The sequence below is a fragment of the Cebidichthys violaceus genome, unplaced genomic scaffold (genome assembly GCF_023349555.1).
Source record: "Cebidichthys violaceus isolate CVI_PGR_0920_01 unplaced genomic scaffold, fCebVio1.0.p SCAF_215, whole genome shotgun sequence".
Taxonomy (NCBI): Eukaryota; Metazoa; Chordata; class Actinopteri; order Perciformes; family Stichaeidae; genus Cebidichthys; species Cebidichthys violaceus.
The window spans coordinates 40,001-66,817 of record NW_027176390.1 but is presented as its reverse complement, the minus strand read 5'-3'; the positions used below and the strand labels follow the sequence as shown (position 1 = coordinate 66,817).

The 26,817-nt window shown below is 38.6% G+C and overlaps 2 protein-coding genes across 3 annotated transcripts in view; one reads left to right on the top strand and one right to left on the bottom strand.

The window, feature by feature from the left end:
- Nucleotides 1-170: 170 nt before the first annotated feature.
- On the top strand, nucleotides 171-12,021 carry LOC137877543 (snake venom 5'-nucleotidase-like). Its single transcript, XM_068717512.1, has 9 exons — nucleotides 171-693; nucleotides 2,985-3,207; nucleotides 4,280-4,468; nucleotides 7,404-7,601; nucleotides 7,712-7,866; nucleotides 8,617-8,725; nucleotides 9,171-9,320; nucleotides 10,391-10,591; nucleotides 10,696-12,021. The coding sequence occupies exons 1-9, from the start codon at nucleotides 340-342 to the stop codon at nucleotides 10,851-10,853; spliced, it is 1,737 nt and encodes a 578-aa protein (XP_068573613.1). The 5' UTR covers nucleotides 171-339; the 3' UTR covers nucleotides 10,854-12,021.
- A 6,485-nt stretch (nucleotides 12,022-18,506) lies between these two features.
- LOC137877542 (sorting nexin-14-like) overlaps nucleotides 18,507-26,817 on the bottom strand; it is an 18,530-nt gene continuing 10,219 nt past the window's right edge. For both annotated transcript variants that reach the window (XM_068717510.1, XM_068717511.1), the window contains 11 exons: nucleotides 26,510-26,593; nucleotides 25,926-26,026; nucleotides 24,496-24,607; nucleotides 23,644-23,684; nucleotides 22,605-22,724; nucleotides 22,111-22,234; nucleotides 20,933-21,097; nucleotides 20,573-20,668; nucleotides 19,969-20,060; nucleotides 19,157-19,213; nucleotides 18,507-18,643 (listed from right to left, as the gene is read on the bottom strand). In XM_068717510.1, the coding sequence (XP_068573611.1) occupies nucleotides 18,617-18,643; nucleotides 19,157-19,213; nucleotides 19,969-20,060; nucleotides 20,573-20,668; nucleotides 20,933-21,097; nucleotides 22,111-22,234; nucleotides 22,605-22,724; nucleotides 23,644-23,684; nucleotides 24,496-24,607; nucleotides 25,926-26,026; nucleotides 26,510-26,593 (1,019 nt within the window). In that variant the 3' untranslated portion in view covers nucleotides 18,507-18,616. The remainder of the gene's footprint in view (nucleotides 18,644-19,156; nucleotides 19,214-19,968; nucleotides 20,061-20,572; nucleotides 20,669-20,932; nucleotides 21,098-22,110; nucleotides 22,235-22,604; nucleotides 22,725-23,643; nucleotides 23,685-24,495; nucleotides 24,608-25,925; nucleotides 26,027-26,509; nucleotides 26,594-26,817) is intronic.

The window sequence follows — 26,817 nt, the reverse complement described above, 5'->3', positions numbered from 1 at the left end:
TGTTGAAAGTCTATTGTAAGTCTAGTATAAATAAACCTGCGTGTTTTCTTAGGAGTTAATAAATGTGAGGAGAAGTCAAAGGTGGGGGGGGGGGCACGAGAGAAGAAAAGGCGTATCATAACAACCAAAATCCTCCTCTTCCTCCTCCTCCTCCTCCTCCTCCTCGAAGGCGCGCTGTGTCTAGTCTGCCCAGCAAGTGGTGTCAGCGGGGCTCGTTTAACTCATAAAGAGGAGCAGAAGGAGCGAAGAGAACCGGTTCCAGCGGGTCATGTAACAGTACAGAACCACCACACGTCCCCGGGTTTCTCCTCCTCCAGTGTTTTTACGCGCAGCGGAGAAATGGAAGCGGTGCGCCCGGAGCGGAGCGCTCTGCCGCGGCTCGTCCTCCTCCTGCTGCTGGGTTTCTTCTCCGTGTCCTCCTCGGTGGCCTGGGACCTGGTTCTCCTGCACACCAACGACGTGCACGCCCGGATAGAGGAGACCAGCAAGCACTCCGGGAAATGCGGCGGCGGCGGCGGCGGGTGTTTCGCCGGTGTGGCCCGGAGAGCCACGGTGATCCAGAGGATCCGCAGCACCGAGAGCAACGTGCTGCTGCTGGACGCCGGAGACCAGTTCCAGGGGACCGTCTGGTTCAACTACTACAAAGGAGCCGAGGCTGCACACTTCATGAACAAACTGGGTTATGATGCCATGGTGAGACACACACACACACACACACACACACACACACACACACACACACACACACACACACACACACACACACAGAACGTCATGACTTATTGATTATTAATAACAACTACAGTCTGATCAGCTTCTTTTAAAGTAGAAAGTCTGCTGATCTGAAGTTATGCACAATGAAAAAAAGTCTGACTGGAATTTTACTGTACTGAGTTTAGATAGATTTATAGATGGATGGATGGATGGATAGATGGATGGATGGATGGATAGATAGATAGATCACGTGACGACCAGACTGTGGTTTCCTCTCGTTATATTTCTTACTAGTTGTTGGCTGTCACATAAAAACATTCATCTTCTTGTTCTGGAAACACTCACAGTTTGTTTTCCTGTAGTTTGGTTTAATCTACATTCTTGCTCTTTAACGAGGAGCTACGTTTGTTTAGTCATATTCAAACAAGCTGAACTAAAGGAGGAAACAGTCCAGAGTTAAAGTGACCGCGCTCACTGTCGTCGTGCCTTAAAGGACTGAAGCGATCACCCGATCGATCCACAAAGAGTGGACTCTAGTCTCTGTGGCCCCTCAGCTGAGGGAGGCTAAAGGTCTGCGTCAGTACCGGAGAACAGAGTTTAAAACATCTGTCCAACAACTGTTCTACCAACCCGATCTCACAGGGAGGCGTTTAAATATCAAAAGCTTTCTGCATGTCATTATGACTCATTTTAGGCTTTTCCAGTGTCTTTTTCCGCCACATCATGACTGTGAGACACTCGCGGTTAGATTCAGGCAACAAAACCACTAAGTTAGGTTTAAAAACGTCACGGTTTGGTGTAAAATAACTACAGAAACAACGTAACGTAACACAAAACTGCAACACCTCAGGACACCCTGTAGTGTCACTTTTGATTGGTTGTTAACAAAACAAGATGGCGGCCCAAATGCAGAACTGAAGGCCTAAACCACAGTCCACAGACCAGTTGGTGACGTCGTGTGACTGTGTCCACTTCCTGTATACAGAATCAGAAACGGTTTCATTGTCAAGTACGTTACAAATTTGGCTTGGTGATTGGTGCATTGGAAGTAAACACATATATATATATATATATATGTATATATATATATATATATATATATATATATATATATATATATATACTGCCTGGCCAAAAAAAAAGTCTCCACCTGGATCATCATGCCTAGTGCCTACTGTACAAGCCTGTGGGGGCGGTGCTATGATGTGGGGTTGCTGCAGTTGGTCAGGTCTCGGTTCAGCAACAGTCTGAGCTCAAAGAATGAGGTCAGCTGACTACCTGAATATACCGAATGACCAGGTTATTCCATCAATGGATTTCTTCTTCCCTGATGGCACGGGCATATTCCAAGATGACAATGCCAGGATTCATGGGGCTCAGATAGTGAAGGAGTGGTTCAGGGAGCATCAGACATCATGTTCACACATGGATTGGCACCACAGAGTCCAGACCTTCACCCCACTGAGAGTCTTTGGGATGTGCTGGAGAAGGCTTTGCGCAGCGGTCAGACTCTACCATCATCAATACAAGATCTTGGTGAGAAATGAATGCAACACTGGATGGAAATAAATCTTGTGACATTGCAGAAGCTGATCGAAACAACGCCACAGCGAATGCATCCCGTAATCAAAGCTAAAGGCGGTCCAATGAAATATTAGAGTGTGTGACCTTTTTTTTGGCCAGGCAGTGTATATATATGTAACACATATATATATATATATATATATATATATATATATATATATATATATATATATATATATATATATATATGATAAACAAACACACAGATTAAGAGTATGTTGAAAGCAAGTATGTTATTAAAGTGTCACGTGTTGTGTGAAGGTGTGTAACTGTAAGTAAGTGTCCGAGTCAGTAGTTTGATGATGATGATGATGCAGCCTATGGTTTCTACAGTAGCCCAGAATGGACAATTGCACACTGGTTTTAGACAGACCCTTTAGTGCTTTTAGGTTACCTGTAGGCCACCGTAGTTCTCCGCCACTGAAGTAGAGGAGGAGTGAAGGAAGGGGTATTCAGTTGGGTTAGCTGCCACTAAATCCTTCACACCGTTCCTTTAAATACCGTATCTGAGAACTTCTTCCACCATTCATCGTGTCCGGTTTGGTTTCTTTCATGTTAAAAGTTCACCCTCTGCAGAATGTAGAGGAACTAGTCTCTGTGTGATTTTACTCAACACACTTTAATACACCGTATGTCTTCTAGAGCAGCGGCCTGAACGTCATTCTGAGGTGTTTTTTGTTCCTCAGGTTTTTGGAAATCACGAGTTTGACAACGGAGTGGACGGCCTCATGAAGCCGTTCATGGAGCAGATCAAGTGTCCCGTTCTCAGCGCCAACATCAGACCGGATGAAACTCTGGCGTCGACGTTCGGCAGCTCTTTCTTACCGTATAAGATCCTCACTGTTGGCGGTGAGAAGGTGGGCGTGGTGGGATACACGTCGAGGGAAACCCCCCATCTGTCCAAACCTGGTGAGTCTCACGCTGACCCGAAGGCCTCCACACCGTAAACATGAGGATGTTCTCTCTCTCTCTCTCTCTCTCTCTCTCTCTCTCTCGCTCTCTCTCTGTCTCTTTATCTCTCTCTGTCTCTCTCTCTCTCTGTCTCTTTATCTCTCTCGCTCTCTCTGTCTCTTTATCTCTCTCTGTCTCTCTCTCTCTCTGTCTCTTTATCTCTCTCGCTCTCTCTGTCTCTTTATCTCTCTCTGTCTCTCTCTCTCTCTCTCTCTCTCTCTCTCTCTCTCTCTCTCTCTCTCTCTGTCTCTTTATCTCTCTCTGTCTCTCTCTCTCTCTCTCTGTCTCTCTCTCTGTGTGTCTCTCTCTGTGTCTCTTTATCTCTCTCTGTCTCTCTCTGTCTCTCTCTCTGTGTCTCTCTCTGTCTCTCTCTCTCTCTGTCTCTCTGTCTCTCTGTCTCTTTATCTCTCTCTCTCTCTCTCTCTCTCTCTCTCTCTCTCTCTCTCTCTGCTGTTTCCTCTCCAGCTGTCATGAGGAGTTAGAGGGAATTAGGTTTGTTTAAAAGGTCTTAAAACATGTGGAATGCAAGATTTTAGAGGCATAAATCCTAAATAAGCAAAACTCTTCATCTGACTGTTCACAAATTAAATATGATTTATTCTAACAAAGTGAAAGAAAACGGAGAAGAATCCAATGCTTTAAAAGTGGCAACAGAATTTAGTTGTTTTTGCTCTTTTTTTATAGATACATGAATCATCTCTTTTATTATTCAGGCTTTTTATTTATACATCTATTAAAGTGTCCAAAGCTTTAAATAGTTTGTTTGCAGATGATATGATCTTATTTAGTTGTGTTAAGAATTTGAAACAACTTTTATTTTGAATGAAACTTCTAAAACTTCAGTAATCGTGAAACATGATTTTTAAATTGAGAGTAATTGAAATCAGATTTATATTAGTGATAATAGATAATAAAGTGAATGGACAAACTGCTGCCTGAAAGTATTTAAGTAAGGTAGTGTTTTAAATATGACTTGAGGAGGATTTGCATGTTTAGAAAGCGCCTCACTGGTCCTCCTGTCTCTCTTCAGGACCTCACGTACGGTTCGAGGACGAGGTGAGCGCCCTCCAGCTGCAGGTGGACAAGCTGCAGACGCTGGGAGTCGATAAGATCGTCGCTCTCGGTCACTCCGGCTTCACCGTGGATCAGGAGATCGCCCGGAAGGTCCGCGGAGTCGACGTGGTCATCGGCGGACACAGCAACACCTTCCTGTTCACGGGTAAGGAGGGAGATACAGCTGCTGGCGTCACATCTGGACACGTGGTGTTTTGGTGACGCCTGTGCTAATGCTGCGTTCAAGTACAGTCAGTAAAACCTCCAACATACGACTCCCTCACACCGCTTCACATCCATTTGTTATTTATTTATCTGTAGTGCATTTTTATTTTATTACATTACATTACGATGTGTTGACGATTCAGGTAAAATAAGTTACTCATATATAAGATAAATATATAAAAAATATGTAAATATACAATGAAGTTATATTAAGTAACAGTGAAAAACTAAATATTTTAAAATATGATCATAGACTGTTTGAGTTCACATTATTGCACATATGAAATATAACAAAAATGTGATATTGTTATTGTACAGTGGTACACATTAATATTTATAATATTAAACAACGTAGCTCTACATCGTGCTGTGAAACACTTTGTTGACTCCTCCAGTACTTTTAATATAAGAAATACAATTAATATACACAACAATAAAAATATGTACAGCAGAGAAAATAAACGGAACAAAGATGAGATGTTGTGTGCAAAATGAAATATTAAATATATTGCAGAAAATAATATTGAATATAGTGCAAACAAAAGTGATGCAGGGAAGATGTTGTTTCTCCAACTATGAATTAAATCTAAGAGACTAAAATGAGTTCCAGAAGACCTTTGAACGAGTTTGTCTTTATTTTTCATCCATCAATCCTTCTTTACTTCGTCAATGAGCGTCTCAGCCGGTTCACAGCTTCCGTTTTGTTAGTGAGCTCATAACTTTTAGTTTTTCACTGAGCAGAAAGAGGTTATTGTTCCATTTCACTCAGTGAGCTGTGTGAGGTCATACTGGTGCTGAGGGTTAAGAGTAACCGTGGTGTCGACAGCAGTGTGTCTCCGTAAATAGCCTGCAGTCTTTCATATAAACAGCAGCAGACGGAGACTCGTTGGTTTGGACTTCGGCCTGCAGGAATGTTTTTCTGCTGAGATCGGCCAGAACTTGTTTGGACGGAAAAAGTGTCCTTAAAGCTGACAGTGATGTGTTCAAGGCTTCCTGTGAAGTGCAGATGTGTGATGTTAAAGTCAGTTAAAGCCACAGAAAGAAGGGGAAAAGAAACATGAACTTGCCGTCTTTTGCAAAAGACTCTGAGGCTTCGTCCTCCTGTTTTCTTGTGCAGAGTGATGACGATGAACATAACGAGAATGATGTAATTCTTCACTGTGCTTCCAGTTACATAAGCTCCAAGTTTGACCTCGTTTGTCTCGTTCTTTCCATGCGCAACCAAAGAGAGGACATGCTAATGACATGCTAATGGACATGCTAATAGCATGCTAATGACATGCTAATGAATCGATTATGATAATAATCTCACATGAAAACGTTCTGTTTCTCAACAAGAAAACAACTTTTAAAGTTACAAGACAGCTTCTTTATTGGCAACGACAAAGACGACCAAGCTTCCTGTTTCTTCACAATAAAAGCTCACATTTCCTCCGAACACAGGGTGTTGTAAGCATACATCATCATGAATGCACATGAATACCTGGGACTCACCTCATACCGTCATTAGATGATCAGTCAGATCTTTGAGAGCTTCACACGCGGAGCTCGTAAACACACAAAAGAAGAGTGTTCCTCACAGATGACTCATCAGATTTTAGGTGATTTCATTTCGTTAGCTGCTTTTCTTTCTGAAGTCGAGTCACTGTTGAGGTGTGTCGCGCTTCATTAACTGTATGCAGCCGACAGAAAACCTGCCTTCACATCTCCCTCTGGCCATTCTTTTTGTTTTAGAGGAGAGGAAAGCTGCAGCTGTGTGTGGAGAAAGTACTGGTGGATAAGTACTAGCAACAAATAAGAGAGAACATGTTCAACTTTGTCCAAAGTGGAGAAAAAGCCAAAATAGTTTCACTGAAAAAGATTAAAAAGGAACAAAATGTTTCTTGACAAGAAGCCAGATGAGGAATGGAACCGTTAACCAGAAAGTGAAAGGAGCAGAAGCTCCAATGAAGACCATGTGTAGGAGTGTTTTGTTATTTTAAATTGGACTTCAGGGAATCCGTTCAAAGGAATGAAGTGAAGGGAACTCTTGAAGGAAAGGTGTCAACAGGAAGTAGAATGTTGCCAATCTCTGTCTCGTATTTTCACCGCCCATTTTGGCAAATGAATACAAAGTCTGCCGAATTATCTATTAGCAGCTCCTGTTTGCGGTTAACTCTTAAAAGTACAGAGAACTTTCACTGGATTACTTTGATACTGAAGACAACTTAAAAACATGAGGATTCTCAGGCAACTTCTGCAGTTATGAAGAACGCCTTTTTTCTGTGATTTTGAAGCGGATTTATGGACGTTTATTCACAATGAACATTGCAGATCATCAGAAAGTGTAAGTAACACTGAATCTAAACACTTGTGTATCAGGTCTGTGACTTAAGATCTGACTGAGTTATGACTCAAAGAGGGAGTGAGAGTTTTCTTTATGCAAATTGTGGGCCAGACTACAAGAACTAACTTCCTGTTGTTCAAACGTCACATTCAAAACATGTTTGATGAGAAATGTAACGGCTAAAATAGTTCTAAATAATTATAATAGTAATTGTTATTTGTATGTGATTTTGTGTTGTGGCCTTTTTGGCCTCCAGGTTTTGACTCGTCCTGGTTAAATATATCAGGGAGTCTTAATGAACCGGTTTTGTTTTGATTCTGGACACAGATGCTCGGACACAACGTCCACCGCAGATGTTTACAAAATGATTCAACTTGAGCTCCTGCAAAGAGCATATTTTACGACATATTCTCGATTAAAAACAAAGAATCCACAGGTTGATCTACAATGAACATACTTGGTTTATTGAGCGTTTTGATAAACGTGGTCAGTGTTTTTAGATTCCCACAGGCGGATAACTCTGATCTCTCCACACTTTCTTTTGTTCCAGGACCCCCTCCTTCCTCTGAAGTCCCTGCAGGTCTGTATCCCTTCATGGTGAAATCATCCGACGGGCGTCAGGTTCCCGTCGTTCAGGCCTACGCCTTTGGAAAGTATCTGGGTTATCTGAAGGTGACATTTGACGACGCTGGGAACGTCCTGAGCTCCACAGGAAACCCCGTCCTGCTGGACAGCGGCGTCCCACAGGGTAAAGAGGACATCTGGGTGACCTTTTGTGGCCTTTTATTTTTTTAATGTTGGGCAGAACACCGCTGGCTTCATCCATCTCTTAAATAAATGCCTGGATGTTTCGTCCAGATCAGGAAGTTCTCGCCGACGTGGAGGAATGGAAGAAGAATCTGGCCAACTACTCGGCCCAGGTGTTGGGAAACACTCTGGTCTTCCTGAACGGGTCCGCTGAGGAGTGTCGATTTAGGGAATGCAACCTGGGAAACCTGATCTGTGACGCCATGGTCCGTATTTAGATAGAGATGGATAGATGGATACAGTAGATAGATACAGTAGATAGATAGATACAGTAGATAGATGGATAGATACAGTAGATAGATACAGTAGATAGATAGATACAGTAGATAGATACAGTAGATAGATAGATACAGTAGATAGATACAGTAGATAGATAGATAGATAGATAGATAGATACAATAGATAGATAGATAGATAGATACAATAGATAGATAGATAGATAGATACAGTAGATAGATAGATACAATAGATAGATAGATAGATAGATAGATAGATAGATACAATAGATAGATAGATACAGTAGATATATAGATAGATACAGTAGATAGATACAGTAGATAGATAGATAGATAGATAGATAGATAGATACAGTAGATAGATACAGTAGATAGATACAATAGATAGATAGATACAGTAGATAGATAGATAGATACAGTAGATAGATACAGTAGATAGATAGATAGATAGATAGATAGATAGATAGATAGATACAATAGATAGATAGATAGATAAAAATAATCTGTCTACAAACTGAACATATTTCTGCGAGGTGTTTTGGTTGTTTGTGTCGTGTATTTTAAGAGTTAGGGAAAGAGTGAAACACTAGCTCAGAGAACGTGGAACGTGACAACATAAAAGCTACATGTTGAAGCTAACTTTGGTACAATTCATCAGATGGTAACAAATGGTCCCTTACAAATTTAAATAAATAAGAAAGCGTGACTCTGCTTCTCCAGATCGACAGCAGCATCGGGGTCTCAGACGGTCTTCAGTGGAACCATGTCAGCGCCTGCATCCTCAACGGAGGAGGCGTCCGCACGTCCATCGACGAACGCACCAGAAACGGTGCGTCTCTATCAGCCGCGTCAGCAGAGATATCAGATGAGAACAACATCTGTCCGTGTGCTCATCTTTGGTAATAACGCCGTCTTTAAGGACCTTTCTGGATTCACCATCTCACAGGAGAGTTACGAAAGCGTCCAGATCTCCCAGATGTTCTGGGTTCAGGTCTACTTCCTGTCCCCCGAGTCCAAAGCAGAATTCAGTTTTTATGATCCACATATCTGAAACATAACTTGAGGTCTCCTTTGACTCTCAGTTAGAGACTACAACGTTCTGTTTGCAAGCTAAATTTGTTAATATGTTGCACTGTTTTGTTTAATTCTTCTGTTCTATTTCACCGTGTTTTAGTCTTTTTACATGGCAACAAGAGATGCTACAGACCTTCGTTGACGATTTGGCGTTTTCCGTGACGAACGCTTTGTCAGAATAAAACTACTTTTGTCTGCAGGTTCCATCACCATGGAGGACCTGATCGCCGTCCTACCTTTCGGAGGAACCTTCGACCTGGTGCAGCTGAAGGGCTCCACGCTGTTTAAAGCCTTCGAACACTCCGTGAGACGATACGGCCAGAGCACCGGAGAGTTCCTCCAAGTGTCCGGTACTTACTCTTCTATACTGCTATCCAGTGCTCCAGTATTGAGTCCTAAACAGACTCGGTACGTAACATGCAAGACAGCGAGGCTGTACACACTGCAAACACATCACAAAGGTTTATGACTACACAACAACAACGCCCTGCAGCAGAATGCAGACTCTCTCAAACAAACTGGACTTGGCTCGGCTTCTTCTCGAGGAGGGACGACATTCTGCTTTAATTCAGGTTCTCATGAAAAGGCCCTGGATCACTTTTGTCCTTAAGGGGGTTCATTTAGGTCAAGAACCAGATGTGAAGACAGGCTCGCTTTGTGCTTTCTCACACTCACTACTCATTTTTGTGAATAAATGTTGCCCAGCAGTTTGAATAATGGAAGCTTCATTCAGTCATTGTCTTGTGATTTTAGAGTGGATAAGAAATAGTCCAGCTCATAAGTGGATGTGACGAATAATCAACATGAAAAATACAAAACACTCACGCAAATATTATATATTTAGGGCTTTTATTGTGAAAGGTAAGAACAGAATCAGTGGATCTGTTCTGCGCTGATTGAGGAGTAATAAAGATTGACATCTTGGTTCAGTCCAGGCGTCAACCTCCAGTTCTAAAAAGTTCTTCAAATCTTCACGTGTTAAAGCTGCATTCTCTCTAGTGTCCACCAGGGGGCGACTCCTCTGGTTGTATAGAAGTCTAGTCTAAAATGACTCTACTTCTCTCTTGATTTATTCCCTCAGTAAACATTGTAAACATGAGTTTATGGTCTCAATCTCTAGTTTACAGTCTTCTTCAATACAGCATGATGTTCATTTAGTACATTATGCTCCATTTAGAGTCAAACACACCATAAAGCAGGGGATGATTTAGGGGCGGGGCTACACGCTGATTGACAGGTCTCTACCAGAGACGTATACGGCGTCTCTACGTCACTCCTCCTCAGTCCAGATAAGGTCACTTCCTGTTCACTGGTTGCAAAAAACAAGACCTTTTGATGGAGAAGTATGTCAGTTGGTTCCTCAAAGGTTTCGGTCTTCAGTCACGTATCAATGGAAACGTTTCCCGTGTCGTCCCAACAGGGTTTCGCGTAGAGTTCGACTTCTCCAACCCGGCGGGCCGTCTGGTGAAGAGCCTCAGCATCCTCTGCACACGTTGTCGGGTTCCTCGATACGAACCGGTTCAGGAGGAGGCGGTTTACAAAGTGGTGCTGCCGTCCTACATGGTGACGGGCGGAGACGGGTTCTCCATAATCGCTGAGGAGATGCTCAAACACGACAGCGGTGAGACGTCCGGTCGTTTTGGTTTTCATGAACTCGTAAAAAAAGAAAGAAGCAAAAAGCATCGTTTGTTTGATCCTTTTCTGTTTTCTTCATTTCCTTTCCAGGGAATTTGGACATTTCAGTCGTGTCCAACTACATCATGCAGAAGAGGAAAGTTTATCCATCTGTTGAAGGACGCATCAAGATCTACAACTCAGCCTCTGGACGGACCGCTCCACTGGTTTTACTGGTTTCACTGGGGCTGCTGTGGACCGTGTGTTGAAGACTTTACCCAGAGGTTTTTTAACCAAACTGCACTTCAACATGAACAACTAACAGGACTGATGGAGGTTATTCTAACGAGACGGAACATCTCACTGCACAACAAAACGTGATTTTGATTTTCACTTTTAAATCAATTATTTTAAAAACAAAGAAAGGTGAGCCCAACTCCACGTGACAAGGTTGGACCAAACGACAACAACCACAGCGACTGATGTCGTGTTCACACCCAACGTGAAGGACGTTTTTCATGCGACGCGATTACATACAAAGTCATTACAAAGACTAATTTGCGTGACGCTGTCGCTCGAAACCCTATCAGCGATAGATAGATTCTCCTCTTCATCGCTGACGTCCTGACGTTGAATCAGAAACTATGGAGGATAAACATATTGTATCTGTAGGGTTTCACCCAGATCTCTACGATAACTCATATTAGTACAGAGACCAAACTGTGTATGAATGTATGAGCAGAAACCACACACTGTATATGGTACAAACAATAACCACGCTGCTGTATTTACGCCTAGATGACGTCATGTTGAGTGTTGTTTGAGCTGCTACAATGTTAGCTTAGCTTAGCACCGATCGATCCAAACTCCATTCAGAAAAGAAGTATTTTAGAAGTTATTTGTTTGTCGTCTTGAGGAGAGAACTAACAAAACATGAATTCAGAGTTTTTACAAATATGCATCATTATGTCATTATTTCGGCATCATTTTTATCCGTTTATTGTGATTAAATCAGAGGAAATCAGTTTATTGTGGATTCACACAGCTGTAGTAAACCAGCCGACGAGTGTCTGGATAGATCCGGTGAATACTCCACCAGATGATGTATGAACCACACGTGATGGACTTTGGGTTCATAAGATACCTGAGACTTCCTCAACTCGTACAAAGCAGCACTAGTTGGTTATTTCTTCCATAATGGATGAAACGTTTACATGGACGGAGCATCACCTCCTCTTCTGTGCGTCTAGCGTCAACACAAATTATCCCGCAATCAAACTCCCGCAAGTAGAAAATTCCCTTTGTGTTTGGTGTGAACACTTCCAGCTGCTGCTCCTGTAACCAGCGTTAGAAAACAGACTGTTTTGAGTTGAGTTGAGCAGGAAAATCCTCACATTTCTTTTCAGAAACATGAAATAAAATCACTTTGCTCAAGAAGTTAAGGTTTCAGATTTTATTATGGCTTTAAAAAGCAGAAGTGATACACATATTTTAGTACGTACAAAAGTACACAAACGTACATAAAACTTGATGTATCTTCTTCTCATTGTGATTGAACTTCTCCAACAGAAGCAGCGTTCAGCCGACTCTCTTCTGTCGGCAACATCCGGCTTATGTCACCGGAGCTCCTCAGAATGGAGAGAACAAGACCTCCTCTGTGTGAATGATCTCCCAAACCAGCGCTCGCTGCATGTTAATGTGGGGAACTCCTGATTAGTCGGTTCACTGACAGCTGGCAGCTGGCAGCAGCCTGCAGCCGAAAATCAGCTGCCAAACGCTGGAAAACAACCGCGTTAGGTCACCGTGGAAACCGTTTTCCATCTGCTTTCATTTAGTCCTGAGAGGAGACGAGGAGACCGGGACACAGAGGCTGGGTCACATTAAGGACAAGGTTTTAATTCATAGATTTTTATTAGTTTTGTATTTCATTTTTCAGTGAAAAGAATTTCCCAGTTTAAGGAAAGTCCTGAGATTAAACAGTAAGTGAAGACATTGTTATTGACATTTATTTATGGCATACTATACTATGACATACTACGATATATATATATATATATATATATATATATATATATATATATATATATATATATATATATATATACTATGACATACTATACTATGACTTTTCCATGGCATATTGTATTATTACTTTTTTTTAAACATTTTCATGAGAAACTATACGATGAACTTTTAGGACTTTTTTATGCACTGTACTAGAACTTTTTTTTAGGAATACATACCATATCATAACATACCAAACAGAATTTTTTATTGCACACTATATTAGGACTTTTTATGATATTCATTGTATAGAATCATAGTATAACATGTCGAAAAAAGTCATAGTATAGTATGTTGAAAAAAGTCATAGTATAACATGTCGAAAAAAGTCATAGTATAACATGTTGAAAAAAGTCATAGTATAACATGTCGAAAAAAGTCATAAAAAAGTCATAGTATAGCGTGTCGAAAAAAGTCATAGTATAGCATGTCGAAAAAAGTCATAGTATAACATGTCGAAAAAAGTCATAGTATAACATGTCGAAAAAAGTCATAGTATAACATGTCGAAAAAAGTCATAGTATAGCGTGTCGAAAAAAGTCATAGTATAGCATGTCGAAAAAAGTCATAGTATAACATGTCGAAAAAAGTCATAAAAAAGTCATTTTATAGTATGTCGAAAAAAGTCATAGTATAGCATGTCGAAAAAAGTCATAGTATAACATGTTGAAAAAAGTCATAGTATACATGTCATAAAAAAGTAATTTATAGTATGTCGAAAAAAGTCATAGTATAGCATGTCGAAAAAAGTCATAGTATAGCATGTCGAAAAAAGTCATAGTATAGCATGTCGAAAAAAGTCATAGTATAGCATGTCGAAAAAAGTCATAGTATAGCATGTCGAAAAAAGTCATAGTATAGCATGTCGAAAAAAGTCATAAAGTCATTTTATAGTATGTCGAAAAAAGTCATAGTATAGCATGTCGAAAAAAGTCATAGTATAACATGTTGAAAAAGTCATAGTATAACATGTCGAAAAAAGTCATAAAAAAGTCATAGTATAGCGTGTCGAAAAAAGTCATAGTATAACATGTTGAAAAAAGTCATAGTATACATGTCATAAAAAAGTAATTTATAGTATGTCGAAAAAAGTCATAGTGTAACATGTCGAAAAAAGTCATAGTATAGCATGTCGAAAAAAGTCATAGTATAGCATGTCGAAAAAAGTCATAGTATAGCATGTCGAAAAAAGTCATAGTATAGCATGTCGAAAAAAGTCATAAAAAAGTCATTTTATAGTATGTCGAAAAAAGTCATAGTATAGCATGTCGAAAAAAGTCATAGTATAACATGTTGAAAAAAGTCATAGTATACATGTCATAAAAAAGTAATTTATAGTATGTCGAAAAAAGTCATAGTGTAACATGTCGAAAAAAGTCATAGTATAGCATGTCGAAAAAAGTCATAGTATAGCATGTCGAAAAAAGTCATAGTATAACATGTCGAAAAAGTCATAGTATAACATGTCGAAAAAAGTCATAGTATAGCATGTCGAAAAAAGTCATAGTATAACATGTCGAAAAAAGTCATAGTATAGCATGTCGAAAAAGTCATAGTATAGCATGTCGAAAAAAGTCATAAAAAAGTCATAGTATAACATGTTGAAAAAAGTCATAGTATACATGTCGAAAAAAGTCATAGTATAACATGTCGAAAAAAGTCATAAAAAAGTCATTTTATAGTATGTCGAAAAAAGTCATAGTATAGCATGTCGAAAAAAGTCATAGTATAACATGTTGAAAAAAGTCATAGTATACATGTCATAAAAAAGTAATTTATAGTATGTCGAAAAAAGTCATAGTGTAACATGTCGAAAAAAGTCATAGTATAGCATGTCGAAAAAAGTCATAGTATAGCATGTCGAAAAAAGTCATAGTATAGCATGTCGAAAAAAGTCATAGTATAGCATGTCGAAAAAAGTCATAAAAAAGTCATTTTATAGTATGTCGAAAAAAGTCATAGTATAACATGTCGAAAAAAGTCATAGTGTAACATGTCGAAAAAAGTCATAGTATAGCATGTCGAAAAAAGTCATAGTATAGCATGTCGAAAAAAGTCATAGTATAACATGTCGAAAAAGTCATAGTATAACATGTCGAAAAAAGTCATAGTATAGCATGTCGAAAAAGTCATAGTATAACATGTCGAAAAAAGTCATAGTATAGCATGTCGAAAAAGTCATAGTATAGCATGTCGAAAAAAGTCATAAAAAAGTCATAGTATAACATGTTGAAAAAAGTCATAGTATACATGTCGAAAAAAGTCATAAAAAAGTCATAGTATAGCATGTCGAAAAAAGTCATAGTATAGCATGTCGAAAAAAGTCATAGTATAACATGTCGAAAAAAGTCATAAAAAAGTCATAGTATAGCATGTCGAAAAAAGTCATAGTATAGCATGTCGAAAAAAGTCATAAAAAAGTCATAGTATAACATGTTGAAAAAAGTCATAGTATACATGTCGAAAAAAGTCATAAAAAAGTCATAGTATAGCATGTCGAAAAAAGTCATAGTATAGCATGTCGAAAAAAGTCATAGTATAACATGTCGAAAAAAGTCATAAAAAAGTCATAGTATAGCATGTCGAAAAAAGTCATAAAAAAGTCATAGTATAACATGTCGAAAAAGTCATAGTATAACATGTCAAAAAAAGTCAAAAAGTCATAGTATAACATGTCGAAAAAAGTCATAGTATAGCATGTCGAAAAAAGTCATAGTATAGCATGTCGAAAAAAGTCATAGTATAACATGTCGAAAAAAGTCATAAAAAAGTCATAGTATAACATGTCGAAAAAGTCATAGTATAACATGTCGAAAAAGTCATAGTATAGCATGTCGAAAAAAGTCATAGTATAGCATGTCGAAAAAAGTCATAGTATAACACGTTGAAAAAAGTCATAGTATAACATGTCGAAAAAAGTCATAAAAAAGTCATAGTATAGCGTGTCGAAAAAGTCATAGTATAACATGTTGAAAAAAGTCATAGTATAACATGTCGAAAAAGTCATAGTATAACATGTTGAAAAAAGTCATAGTATAACATGTCGAAAAAGTCATAGTATAACATGTTGAAAAAGTCATAGTATAACATGTCGAAAAAAATCATAAAAAAGTCATAGTATAGCATGTCGAAAAAAGTCATAGTATAACATGTTGAAAAAAGTCATAGTATACATGTCATAAAAAAGTCATTTATAGTATGTCGAAAAAAGTCATAGTGTAACATGTCGAAAAAAGTCATAGTATAGCATGTCGAAAAAAGTCATAGTATAACATGTCGAAAAAAGTCATAGTATAGCATGTCGAAAAAAGTCATAGTATAACATGTCGAAAAAAGTCATAGTATAACATGTTGAAAAAAGTCATAGTATAACATGTTGAAAAAAGTCATAGTATAACATGTCGAAAAAAGTCATAGTATAACATGTTGAAAAAAGTCATAGTATACATGTCGAAAAAAGTCATAGTATAGCATGTCGAAAAAAGTCATAAAAAGTCATAGTATAACATGTCGAAAAAGTCATAGTATAGCATGTCAAAAAGTCATAGTATAGCATGTCGAAAAAAGTCATAGTATAACATGTTGAAAAAAGTCATAGTATAGCATGTCGAAAAAGTCATAAAAAAGTCATAGTATAACATGTCGAAAAAGTCATAGTATAGCGTGTCGAAAAAAGTCATAGTATAACATGTTGAAAAAAGTCATAGTATAACATGTCGAAAAAAGTCATAAAAAAGTCATAGTATAGCGTGTCGAAAAAAGTCATAGTATAACATGTCGAAAAAAGTCATAGTATAGCATGTCGAAAAAAGTCATAAAAAAGTCATAGTATAGCGTGTCGAAAAAAGTCATAGTATAACATGTTGAAAAAGTCATAGTATAACATGTTGAAAAAAGTCATAGTATAACATGTCGAAAAAAGTCATAAAAAAGTCATAGTATAGCGTGTCGAAAAAAGTCATAGTATAACATGTCAAAGAAAGTCATAGTATAGCATGTTGAAAAAAGTCATAGTATATTATGTCGAAAAGTCATAGTATAACATGTCGAAAAAAGTCATAGTATAACATGTCGAAAAAAGTCATAGTATAACATGTCGAAAAAAGTCATAGTATAACATGTCGAAAAAAGTCATAGTATAACATGTCGAAAAAAAAGTCATAGTATAACATGTCGAAAAAAGTCATAGTATAGCATGTTGAAAAAAGTCATAGTATAGCATGTCGAAAAAAGTCATAGTATAACATGTCGAAAAAAGTCATAGTATAACATGTCGAAAAAAATCATAAAAAAGTCATAGTATAACATGTCGAAAAAAGTCATAAAAAAGTCATAGTATAACATGTCAAAGAAAGTCATAGTATAGCATGTTGAAAAAAGTCATAGTATAACATGTCAAAAAAAGTCATAGTATAGCATGTCGAAAAAAGTCATAGTATAACATGTCGAAAAAGTCATAGTATAACATGTCGAAAAAAGTCATAGTATAGCATGTCGAAAAAAGTCATAGTATAACATGTCGAAAAAAGTCATAGTATAACATGTCGAAAAAAGTCATAGTATAACATGTCGAAAAAAATCATAAAAAAGTCATAGTATAACATGTCGAAAAAAGTCATAGTATAGCATGTCGAAAAAAGTCATAGTATAACATGTCGAAAAAAGTCATAGTATAACATGTTGAAAAAAGTCATAGTATAACATGTCGAAAAAGTCATAGTATAACATGTCGAAAAGTCATAGTATAGCATGTTGAAAAAAGTCATAGTATATTATGTCGAAAAAAGTCATAGTATAACATGTCGAAAAAAGTCATAGTATAGCATGTTGAAAAAAGTCATAGTATAACATGTTGAAAAAAGTCATAGTATATTATGTCGAAAAAAGTCATAGTATAACATGTTGAAAAAAGTCATAAAAAGGTAACATAGTATGTGTAAAAAAAGTCATAGTATAGTATATCGAAACAAGTCAAGTCATTATGTTGAAAAGTCCTAAAGTCCAAAGAACACTCCACCATTGACCCAAATTAACCACAGAAGACACCTTTAAAACAATCAAATCCATGAGATTTATTAACATCAAACATACAAACAAGACAATCAAAAATCCTCTGCTGAGAGGCATCAAGACCAGCAGTCCACAACAGAGGCCTCCCTCTTCTGCTGCTGACTTCTTTGCTAGGCCTGGTGCACCTTGTTGATCAACGTAGTACACCTGGGTAGAGCTGCTGAAAAGGGAAAAGGAACAGCAGCACAGGAAACATATAAAAGTTCTAGAAATCATAGTATCGTGATAAAAAGTCATAGTATAGTATGTCAAAAAAGACTTAGTAGTGTGTATAAAACAGCATTGTACATCATAAATAATCATACATCAAAGTTAATTTGTTTTTTTAAAAGCAGATATTACAACGTTCTTTAGATCATGTAAGAGGACAAACAAAAAAAAATCAAGCTTCAGAATCAACAGCTATGATTTCTTTAGTCAAAATTATTATAACATTTTTTTTTAAATCAAACCTGTTGACTTTCACATTTTCAGAGAACAAAATCTGAAGATATAGCAAACATCTGTCCAGCATCTGATATTTAAAGAACGAGACATGGAAGGTGTCTTCTGAGAAAATGTTTTTCATTATTAAGATCAATTCTAAGAAACAATTAATCTGCAAGAGTCTGAAAGAAGAAAAAAAACTGAGAAGCCAAGGAGAGACATCTTTGAACTTCACTAAATATAAACTAAATAATGAATACAAGTATAAATATAGAAACATTAGGATGGATTTCAGACGTAACTTTCAGTTATTGGTAAATATTGTCATCGGTAGTGGAAGAAAAGACGACAGACCGTTGAACTGTAGTGACATCAATAAATATATCTCTTTTTATTCATTGCTTTTATATACATTAGGAATGTAAAGAAATAGTTGGTTATTGCACTTCCATGATCCAGGGCGTCGTCTGCTTCACACGGCGACGGCTTCCTTCACTGTCTGCAGACGAGGAAACAGTTTAACAATAAGAACATCTAATTCATCACGCAGGTCACTTTCTAAAGCTTTGACTCCGAAATGAACGTCTGTTATGAGAGCAGCTACAGTGACTCAACCCTCTCTGGTGGTCAGACATTGATTGTGGGCTCCTCTCTGATGGTTTTAACTGATCAAACTCATTAAATACAATTAGTTACACGTCATGTTAGTTACATTTAAAGAGCGACAGCAGCTTTAGGGATTTACATAAGTTCAGCTTCTTCTTGTGCTTTGAAGTCCAGAAATAATCACTCTCTACTGTGGGTTTAGATATTAATACACAGAAACTAGACATACTGTAAATCCTCAAATAGTAGAAGAGACTGAAGAGATTTGTGTTCAATCATGTTTTAGTCATTATTCCTGTTTAAATAACCCTTAAACGGATGTAATTGATGAATCTCATGTCGGCTCTTTTCCCGATGAGTCGCTGTGTGATCGCCGTGTGATTTCTGTACGCTGTCACTGGTTTACCTTGCTGAGTTCAGGGAACAGCTCCTGCACGGCGATGTCCAGCAGGACGTACGTCATCTGAGGAGACAGGAAACAGGAGGCTGTGATGTCACTCTGGTACAAACACTTATTGACGTTTATGAAACAGAAAAATAAAATAGATCTTATTTCAGCTTTTAGTTTTGCTTGTTCTACAACAAAAACAGATTCTTTTAGAACAAACTGAAAGCGTAAAAGTAGTGAAATGTAGCAAAACGTAGCACTGAACGACCTTCTCATTATGTACTAAATGTAGAATGAACGCTATAATGTCTACAGAATAATAAGAACATGTGTGTGTGTGTGTGTGTGTGTGTGTGTTGTCTATTGTCACTTTAATTAGTGTTACTGGGGTGGTAGGAGGTAAAGTTCTTGAGTTCAGACATTAAACATTCAAGAACTTTGTCTTCTCCTGCTACATGAGGAGAAACATGTGACATGTTGAGTGTGCGTCGTTATCTCCTCTGTTGTGCCTCACTAATGCAGCATGAACACCAATGACTGGCGGACGTGAACAGATAACCTGCTAACAGGACGTTTAACATGTTCACACACAAAAGAAATGGGGTTCCTTCAGTGCTGCGAGCAAAGTGATGGTGTGTATTGTCCCCCGTTACTCCGCTGATCAAACAGGTACAACAACTCTGTAACAAGGAAACTCCAGAGTGTTCATCATGTGTATCCTAAAATGTCTTAGTGTCTAACCACGGCCTGAGAGGTGAACATGACACAAGCTTCATGAAGCGTACTGCTGTTTCTGTTATTTTGTCCGCCTGTACATGTTTTTAAGTCACCTGCTTGTTGAGGACGGGCTGCTGCATAATGTCAAAGAGGAGTCGCACGCCTTCGTATTTCGCCTCCTGGCCGATGCACTTCACCACAAAGTCTGAAAACACAACACACTTCACATTGAATCAACTGAAGCAGTTGGTCAGTACAGAAGAATGATCAAGAGTTATGTTAATATCAAACTGATTCAGAGCAGACGTCTCAGCATGTCTTCATCAACATGCTCTCACTTCTGTTTCTGTCACGGTTCAACGGACTGACGAGGAACATTTCCATGACAACAGAAACCACAAGTGTGTTGAGACGGGTTTCTAAATAACACAAAGATGCTGGTTGGAACCAGCCGAGGTGGAGTTTTGTGGAAGTGAAAGCAACAATAAATAAACTCCGTTGATAACAGAGATTAGGTTGTTTGCATAACGGTCGGTTCATAACAGCGTGGTGCTCTGTCCACTCTGCACACTGGACATGTTTCATCTCTGCAGGACGGCCGTTAGAGGAGTGAAGTTAAAACATCACGTCGCTCTTTGCCACCGTGTCCCGTTTACCGTTTGTCTCCTCCTTCATCACCGACGTTGTTAAATCACAAATGGAGACTTGAGATCTGACCTGGTAGATAGTTCATCATCTCATCAAACGTCTGCTTGGCTCTGACTTGTTTGTCCTCTGTGGTTCGCTCCTCGCTGCTCTCACAGAACACCGAGTCTGAAGGACAGGAACGACAAACATTACACTTAGATACATCAGTCAGCTCACAGACTTTATTCCTGCTCTGAATGGTATTCATGATAGCGTCTCCTCAGTTACTGTTCTTGAATATGTCTCGCCAGGAAACTATTTTTTTGTTTTTAGGAATAGACCACATGTGGATCAACGAATAATTTGTGGTTCATAAAAAGAACATTCCAGTGATGATGATGTTGAACCAGAACTGTACCTCTCTGAATACTGTACATAAACAACACAAACCTCTGAGCTGTGTGATGAGCGACACCAGGTGGTGCTCCTGGAGGACCATCTCCAGCTTGGACTGCATGAACTGGTCCATGTAGGCTTCAAACGTGTTCTTCAGCAGAATCCTCCCAGCAGCCAGACAGTGATGGAGCCAGTCAGCCGTGTGGAACACCATCCGACCTGTCAGTCAAAACACCAGGACAGACTGAAGAGTCACGACACAGAGAGACTGAAGAGTCACGACACAGAGAGACTGAAGAGTCACGACACAGAGAGACTGAAGAGTCACGACACAGAGAGACTGAGGAGTCACGACACAGAGAGACTGAAGGGTCACGACACAGAGAGACTGAAGAGTCACGACACAGAGAGACTGAAGAGTCACGACACAGAGAGACTGAAGAGTCACGACACAGAGAGACTGAGGAGTCACGACACAGAGAGACTGAAGGGTCACGACACAGAGAGACTGAAGAGTCACGACACAGAGAGACTGAAGAGTCACGACACAGAGAGACTGAAGAGTCACGACACAGAGACTAAAGAGTCACGACACAGAGACTGAAGAGTCACGACACAGAGAGACTGAAGAGTCACGACACAGAGACTGAAGAGTCACGACACAGAGAGACTGAAGAGTCACGACACAGAGACTAAAGAGTCACGACACAGAGACTGAAGAGTCACGACACAGAGAGATTGAAGGGTCACGACACAGAGACTGAAGAGTCACGACACAGAGACTGAAGAGTCACGACACAGAGAGACTGAAGAGTCACGACACAGAGACTGAAGAGTCACGACACAGAGAGACTGAAGAGTCACGACACAGAGAGACTGAAGAGTCACGACACAGAGAGACTGAAGGGTCACGACACAGAAACTGAAGAGTCACGACACAGAGACTGAAGAGTCACGACACACAGAGACTGAAGAGTCACGACACACAGAGACTGAAGAGTCACGACACAGAGAGACTGAAGAGTCACGACACACAGAGACTGAAGAGTCACGACACAGAGAGACTGAAGAGTCACGACACAGACTGAAGAGTCACAACACAGAGAGACTGAAGGGTCACGACACAGAGACTGAAGAGTCACGACAGAGAGACTGAAGAGTCACGACACAGACAGAGTGAACCCATGTTTTAGTGGTTTCATATTGTCTGAGACTCAGTGAGCATCACTTACCGACGTACATCATGTAGTCATACATGCCGTCTACAGAGATCATTTCCAGGAAGAAATTGTCGTTTTGTTTCCTCTCTGAACTCTCTGACAGGTTTGCGTTGTTCTTGAACAGGTTGTTGAAGAGCTGCAGGTGAAAGGAAAGTGTGATGAATATTAATATTACACAACACTAAATGGGGCCAACAATATCAGTTTTTCACTGTAAACAGTCTTTATGGGGCCAACATTTCCTGTGCGACACACAGGCCACAACCCCTCATTAACCCAAAGTGTCTCCGTGGAGAACAACATGGAGGTTTATCATACAAGCTGACATAACTTCATTCCTGAAGGAAGAGGAAATCCTGTCCAAGCGTATAAAAAGGGACTTTTTAAATTCCCTGTGGACTGACAGGACAGATCCATTTGAAGTGCTTTGATTAAGGTAATTAGTTTCGTTCCTTGAAGCCGGCTGCATTAAAAGAGTAAACATCCTGCTCCAGAGATGTTTGTACCTTCTTGCTGCTCTCGGTGGACGGGCTGAGAATGGTCAGCTCCGGGCGGCTGGGTTTGGGTTTAGGCGACTCGCAGGAGTTGAAGAAGGACTGGATGAACGGGTCCAGGTTCTGTCCTTTCTGGAGAAAAAAACAAGTTTCACAGTGTTTCATATCAGTCAGTGTCGATGTTGAACCTGAAAGAGACAAGTCTTTAAGTCCTGCTCGGCCCTAAAGGATCCTGAACCTGTACTTAGTATCGGTGTCGAATGTGTTGTTGTATAATAAAACTCGACCCAAAATACCATAAACTCATTTTATGCAGCGTGAGATGTTTGCTGGTTGGACTGAGATGACAACATCAAACATGGACGACGTCTCTGGTGTTGACCTGTCAATCAGCGTGTAGCCCCGCCCCTAAATCATCCCCTCTTTATGGTCTGTTTGACTCTAAATGGAGCATAATGTACTAAATGAACATCATGCTGTATTGAAGAAGACTGTAAACTAGAGATTGAGACCATAAACTCATGTTTACAATGTTTACTGAGGGAATAAATCAAGAGAGAAGTAGAGTCATTTTAGACTAGACTTCTATACAACCAGAGGAGTCGCCCCCTGCTGGACACTAGAGAGAATGCAGGCATGAAATGCACTAGTTGCCCGCTGAAAAGCAAATAACTTTAATTTAGAAATAAAATAATGAATGAATGTTTACTATTATCATTTCTGAGGATATTACAAAGACGACCAATCTGTTTTTTTTAAATGCTATAAAAACAGAAGATCCTAAAAATCTACATTTGAGTCAATAATTTGCAGCCAAATCAAATTGTTTACAGGATATTAAAAGGTCTAACCTTTGTTTCATTACAATGAATAATATTTGACTCCAGTCTTTACATGGATTTTTATGAAGGAGAGTTTACAGTTAATTACAATTGTTAGCTTAGTTTAGCATAACAACTGGAAACTGAAGTAAATACTGCTTTAAATATTTAAAGGAATACCTTCGTACTGAATCATCGTTACAGCAGAATTCAGCTCAGGAGGGACTCACCTCTTTCATCAGCTTCCCCGGTACAGACTTAAATATCTTTCCTGTAAAACAAACACAGTCAGTAAGTAAAGGAGGAAAAAGGTGATTAATAGAAAAACATCATTAAAAAGCAGCAGGAGGCCTTTTTAAACGACATAGTTTAATCACAACCAGCTGAGTTTGCTGAGATGGATATTTAGAAGATTTAACTTTGTGATGCAGTTACATGAATATAAGTAATATCTCACAAAGAGGACGGTCTTGTCAGGGGCTCACTGAGGATGCAAAAATGTGTCAAGAAGGGAAATATTCAGTTTTTGATTGTGTTTTCAGAGTATCCGTCTGTCCCGCTCTGTGATATCTCAAGAACGCCTGAAGGGAGTTTCTTCAGATTTTGGCACAAGCGTCCAACTTGACCCGAGGTTGAACGGATTAGAATTTGGCGGAGGATGTAACTCTAGTTTGTAAAACTCATTTCAGAGTAGCAGAGCTGGATGATATGACGACGAGTATATTTTATAATAACACAAGAGTAGGACGTTAATGCAACAATCACATAAAAAGGAAGGATTGGTAATCTTGTTGAAATTCTCATTACATCCTGACAGCAATTAACGAATCAAATGCTCGTCCAGTCATTTCATTCCACCACCTTAACGTCTGTGAGTGCTAACAGCAGCTTCCATCATGATCAAATAGGGGGAGGGTCTCTGAGACTTTGAAGCGAGTGCTGCGAGCTACTTTCATTGGAAAAGAGTTGGCAACACTGGCTGCTGTTTTAGGTTGAATAATCTGTAAAGTCCAGCGTAGTCTTGCTGGCTTCTCTAGATTACTAAACTTTGGTTCTATGTACGATATATAATGCGTCCGCACCCAGGTTGACATCAGGCAGCATCCGGTCCAGGAACTGAGACCCCATGCTGTGAGGAGACAGGAAGTCTGCCAGCAGCTGACTGTTACTGAGCTCTGGATGCTGCAGGAGTCTCTGCACACACACACACACACACACACACACACACACACACACACACACACACACACACACACACACACACACACACACACACACACACACTATATTTATAGTTTAGATCACAGTTTCATTTGATCTTTCTTATTGTCCAGGCAATGAAATCAGCAATGAAACACGACGAGATAAACAAGCTTTGAAAATATTGTATCAGAAGCTATTAAATAGATACGAGTTATAGTTTATGTTAAAATCTCTCATTTATAGACGGTATTAAGAGCTTTACCAAGTGTTTTATGTGTCTTTTATGTTTTACAATCATGTGACTAAGACCAAACTAGCTTTAAACAAAGGCAAACGTGTGAACGCCGACATACATGAGTTTACACAGTATACATATTCACATTCCTTTTTTAAGTTGTCATCACTTACTGTTCTAACTCCTTTTTTGAGGAGTCTGTAGTCGTTGTTTTATTCTTTCTATTTCGTTAAAGCCGAACTACAACGAGAAATCACTTTATTTAAATGTGACACTGCCAACAAGTCAAATCATTTATACATATGGACATATATACATACATATATATATATATATATATATATATATATACACATATATATATGTGTATATATATATATATATATATATATATATGTATATATATATATATATACACATATATATACATATATATATATATATGTATATATATATATATATATATATACATATATATATATATATATATATATATGTATATATATATATATACACATACATACATATATATATGTATATATACATATATACACATACATACATATATATATGTATATATACATATATATATGTATATATATATATATATACATATATATATGTATGTGTATATATATATGTATGTATAAATAAATCAAATTAAAAATAAGCTGTTTAACTGCTCTTCTGGGTGGAACTTGTCTACGAGATGTGAAACCAAACAAATCAACAACTAATTAGAATATATTTGTATGAATATAGACGCGTTTCCTGTTGATTTTACTTTAGTTATTGTTTACATAACCTACTGTATTGTCTGTGTAGACGTTGTGCCGTTCTGTGTATAGCTTTGTAAAAACAAAGTGAAAAAAAACAACAGTTTAGTCCATAGAATATATGTAAACATTTGTTTTTGCTTTCATCGCTCCCTGGTACTGTTTTGTTTTGCTGTCCTCTGATGATGAACTACAGGAACATTATCTGGTTTCTTGATCATTTGAAATGACATTCCTCTGAGCGCCAGAGAACAAGACGACAGTGAATAACCTCGAGCTCCACATGAAGCTCTCATACCTGTAAATACTCCTCAAATTCTTCCCTTTTGGATGCGAGAAAATCTGAATTCTTTGGTCCAATAATTCTTTTGGATGGAAGCTGAGCGTCTGCAAATGTGCCTGAAAATAAACATATATATACATAAACAACATTAGATTAGTATTTTACACAAGCTAATATTGTCATTGAAATATGGTTTGGTGGGAGAACATTTTTCAAAAAGTGGTCAAAGTGAGTTTTTATCATCATAATTATTGTATTCTTTGGGCACATTGGACTACTGTTGTTTTTCTATACAATTCATTATATTACAGAAAAAACAATGGTGCCATCATGCGTCTAAAGACCAGAGAGAGTATGACGAGATATGTATCTCAGAAACTACGAGTATTTGGTATCAGTGAACTCAAAGATATGTAATCTGGAAGACATTTTACAAACACAATATCATTGTTTTCCCCTAATTCAAAAAATAACCCCGACTGTGACTTTTGATGAAAGTGCGACCTTTCATGTGAGTTCTACTCCCCAGAAGAACGTCTGTACCAGAGTTCATCGTACTAAATATTGTCTTTGGGTGAAGTAAAGTTGTTAAACGTTACCGTGGAACTCGGTGAGTTTGGATTCCAGTACGTAGAACTCCAGGTATCTCCTGTACACCGACCACTTTTCAGTTTCATGGCCAACTGCGAGAAGAAGAAGCAGAAGAAGAAGAAGAAGAAGCAGAAGAAGAAGAAGCAGAAGAAGAAGCAGAAGAAGAAGAAGAAGAAGCAGAAGAAGAAGAAGCAGAAGAAGAAGCAGAAGCAGAAGAAGAAGCAGAAGAAGAAGAAGACATGAAGAAGCAGAAGAAGAAGAAGACATGAAGAAGCAGAAGAAGAAGAAGACATGAAGAAGAAGAAGAAGAAGACAT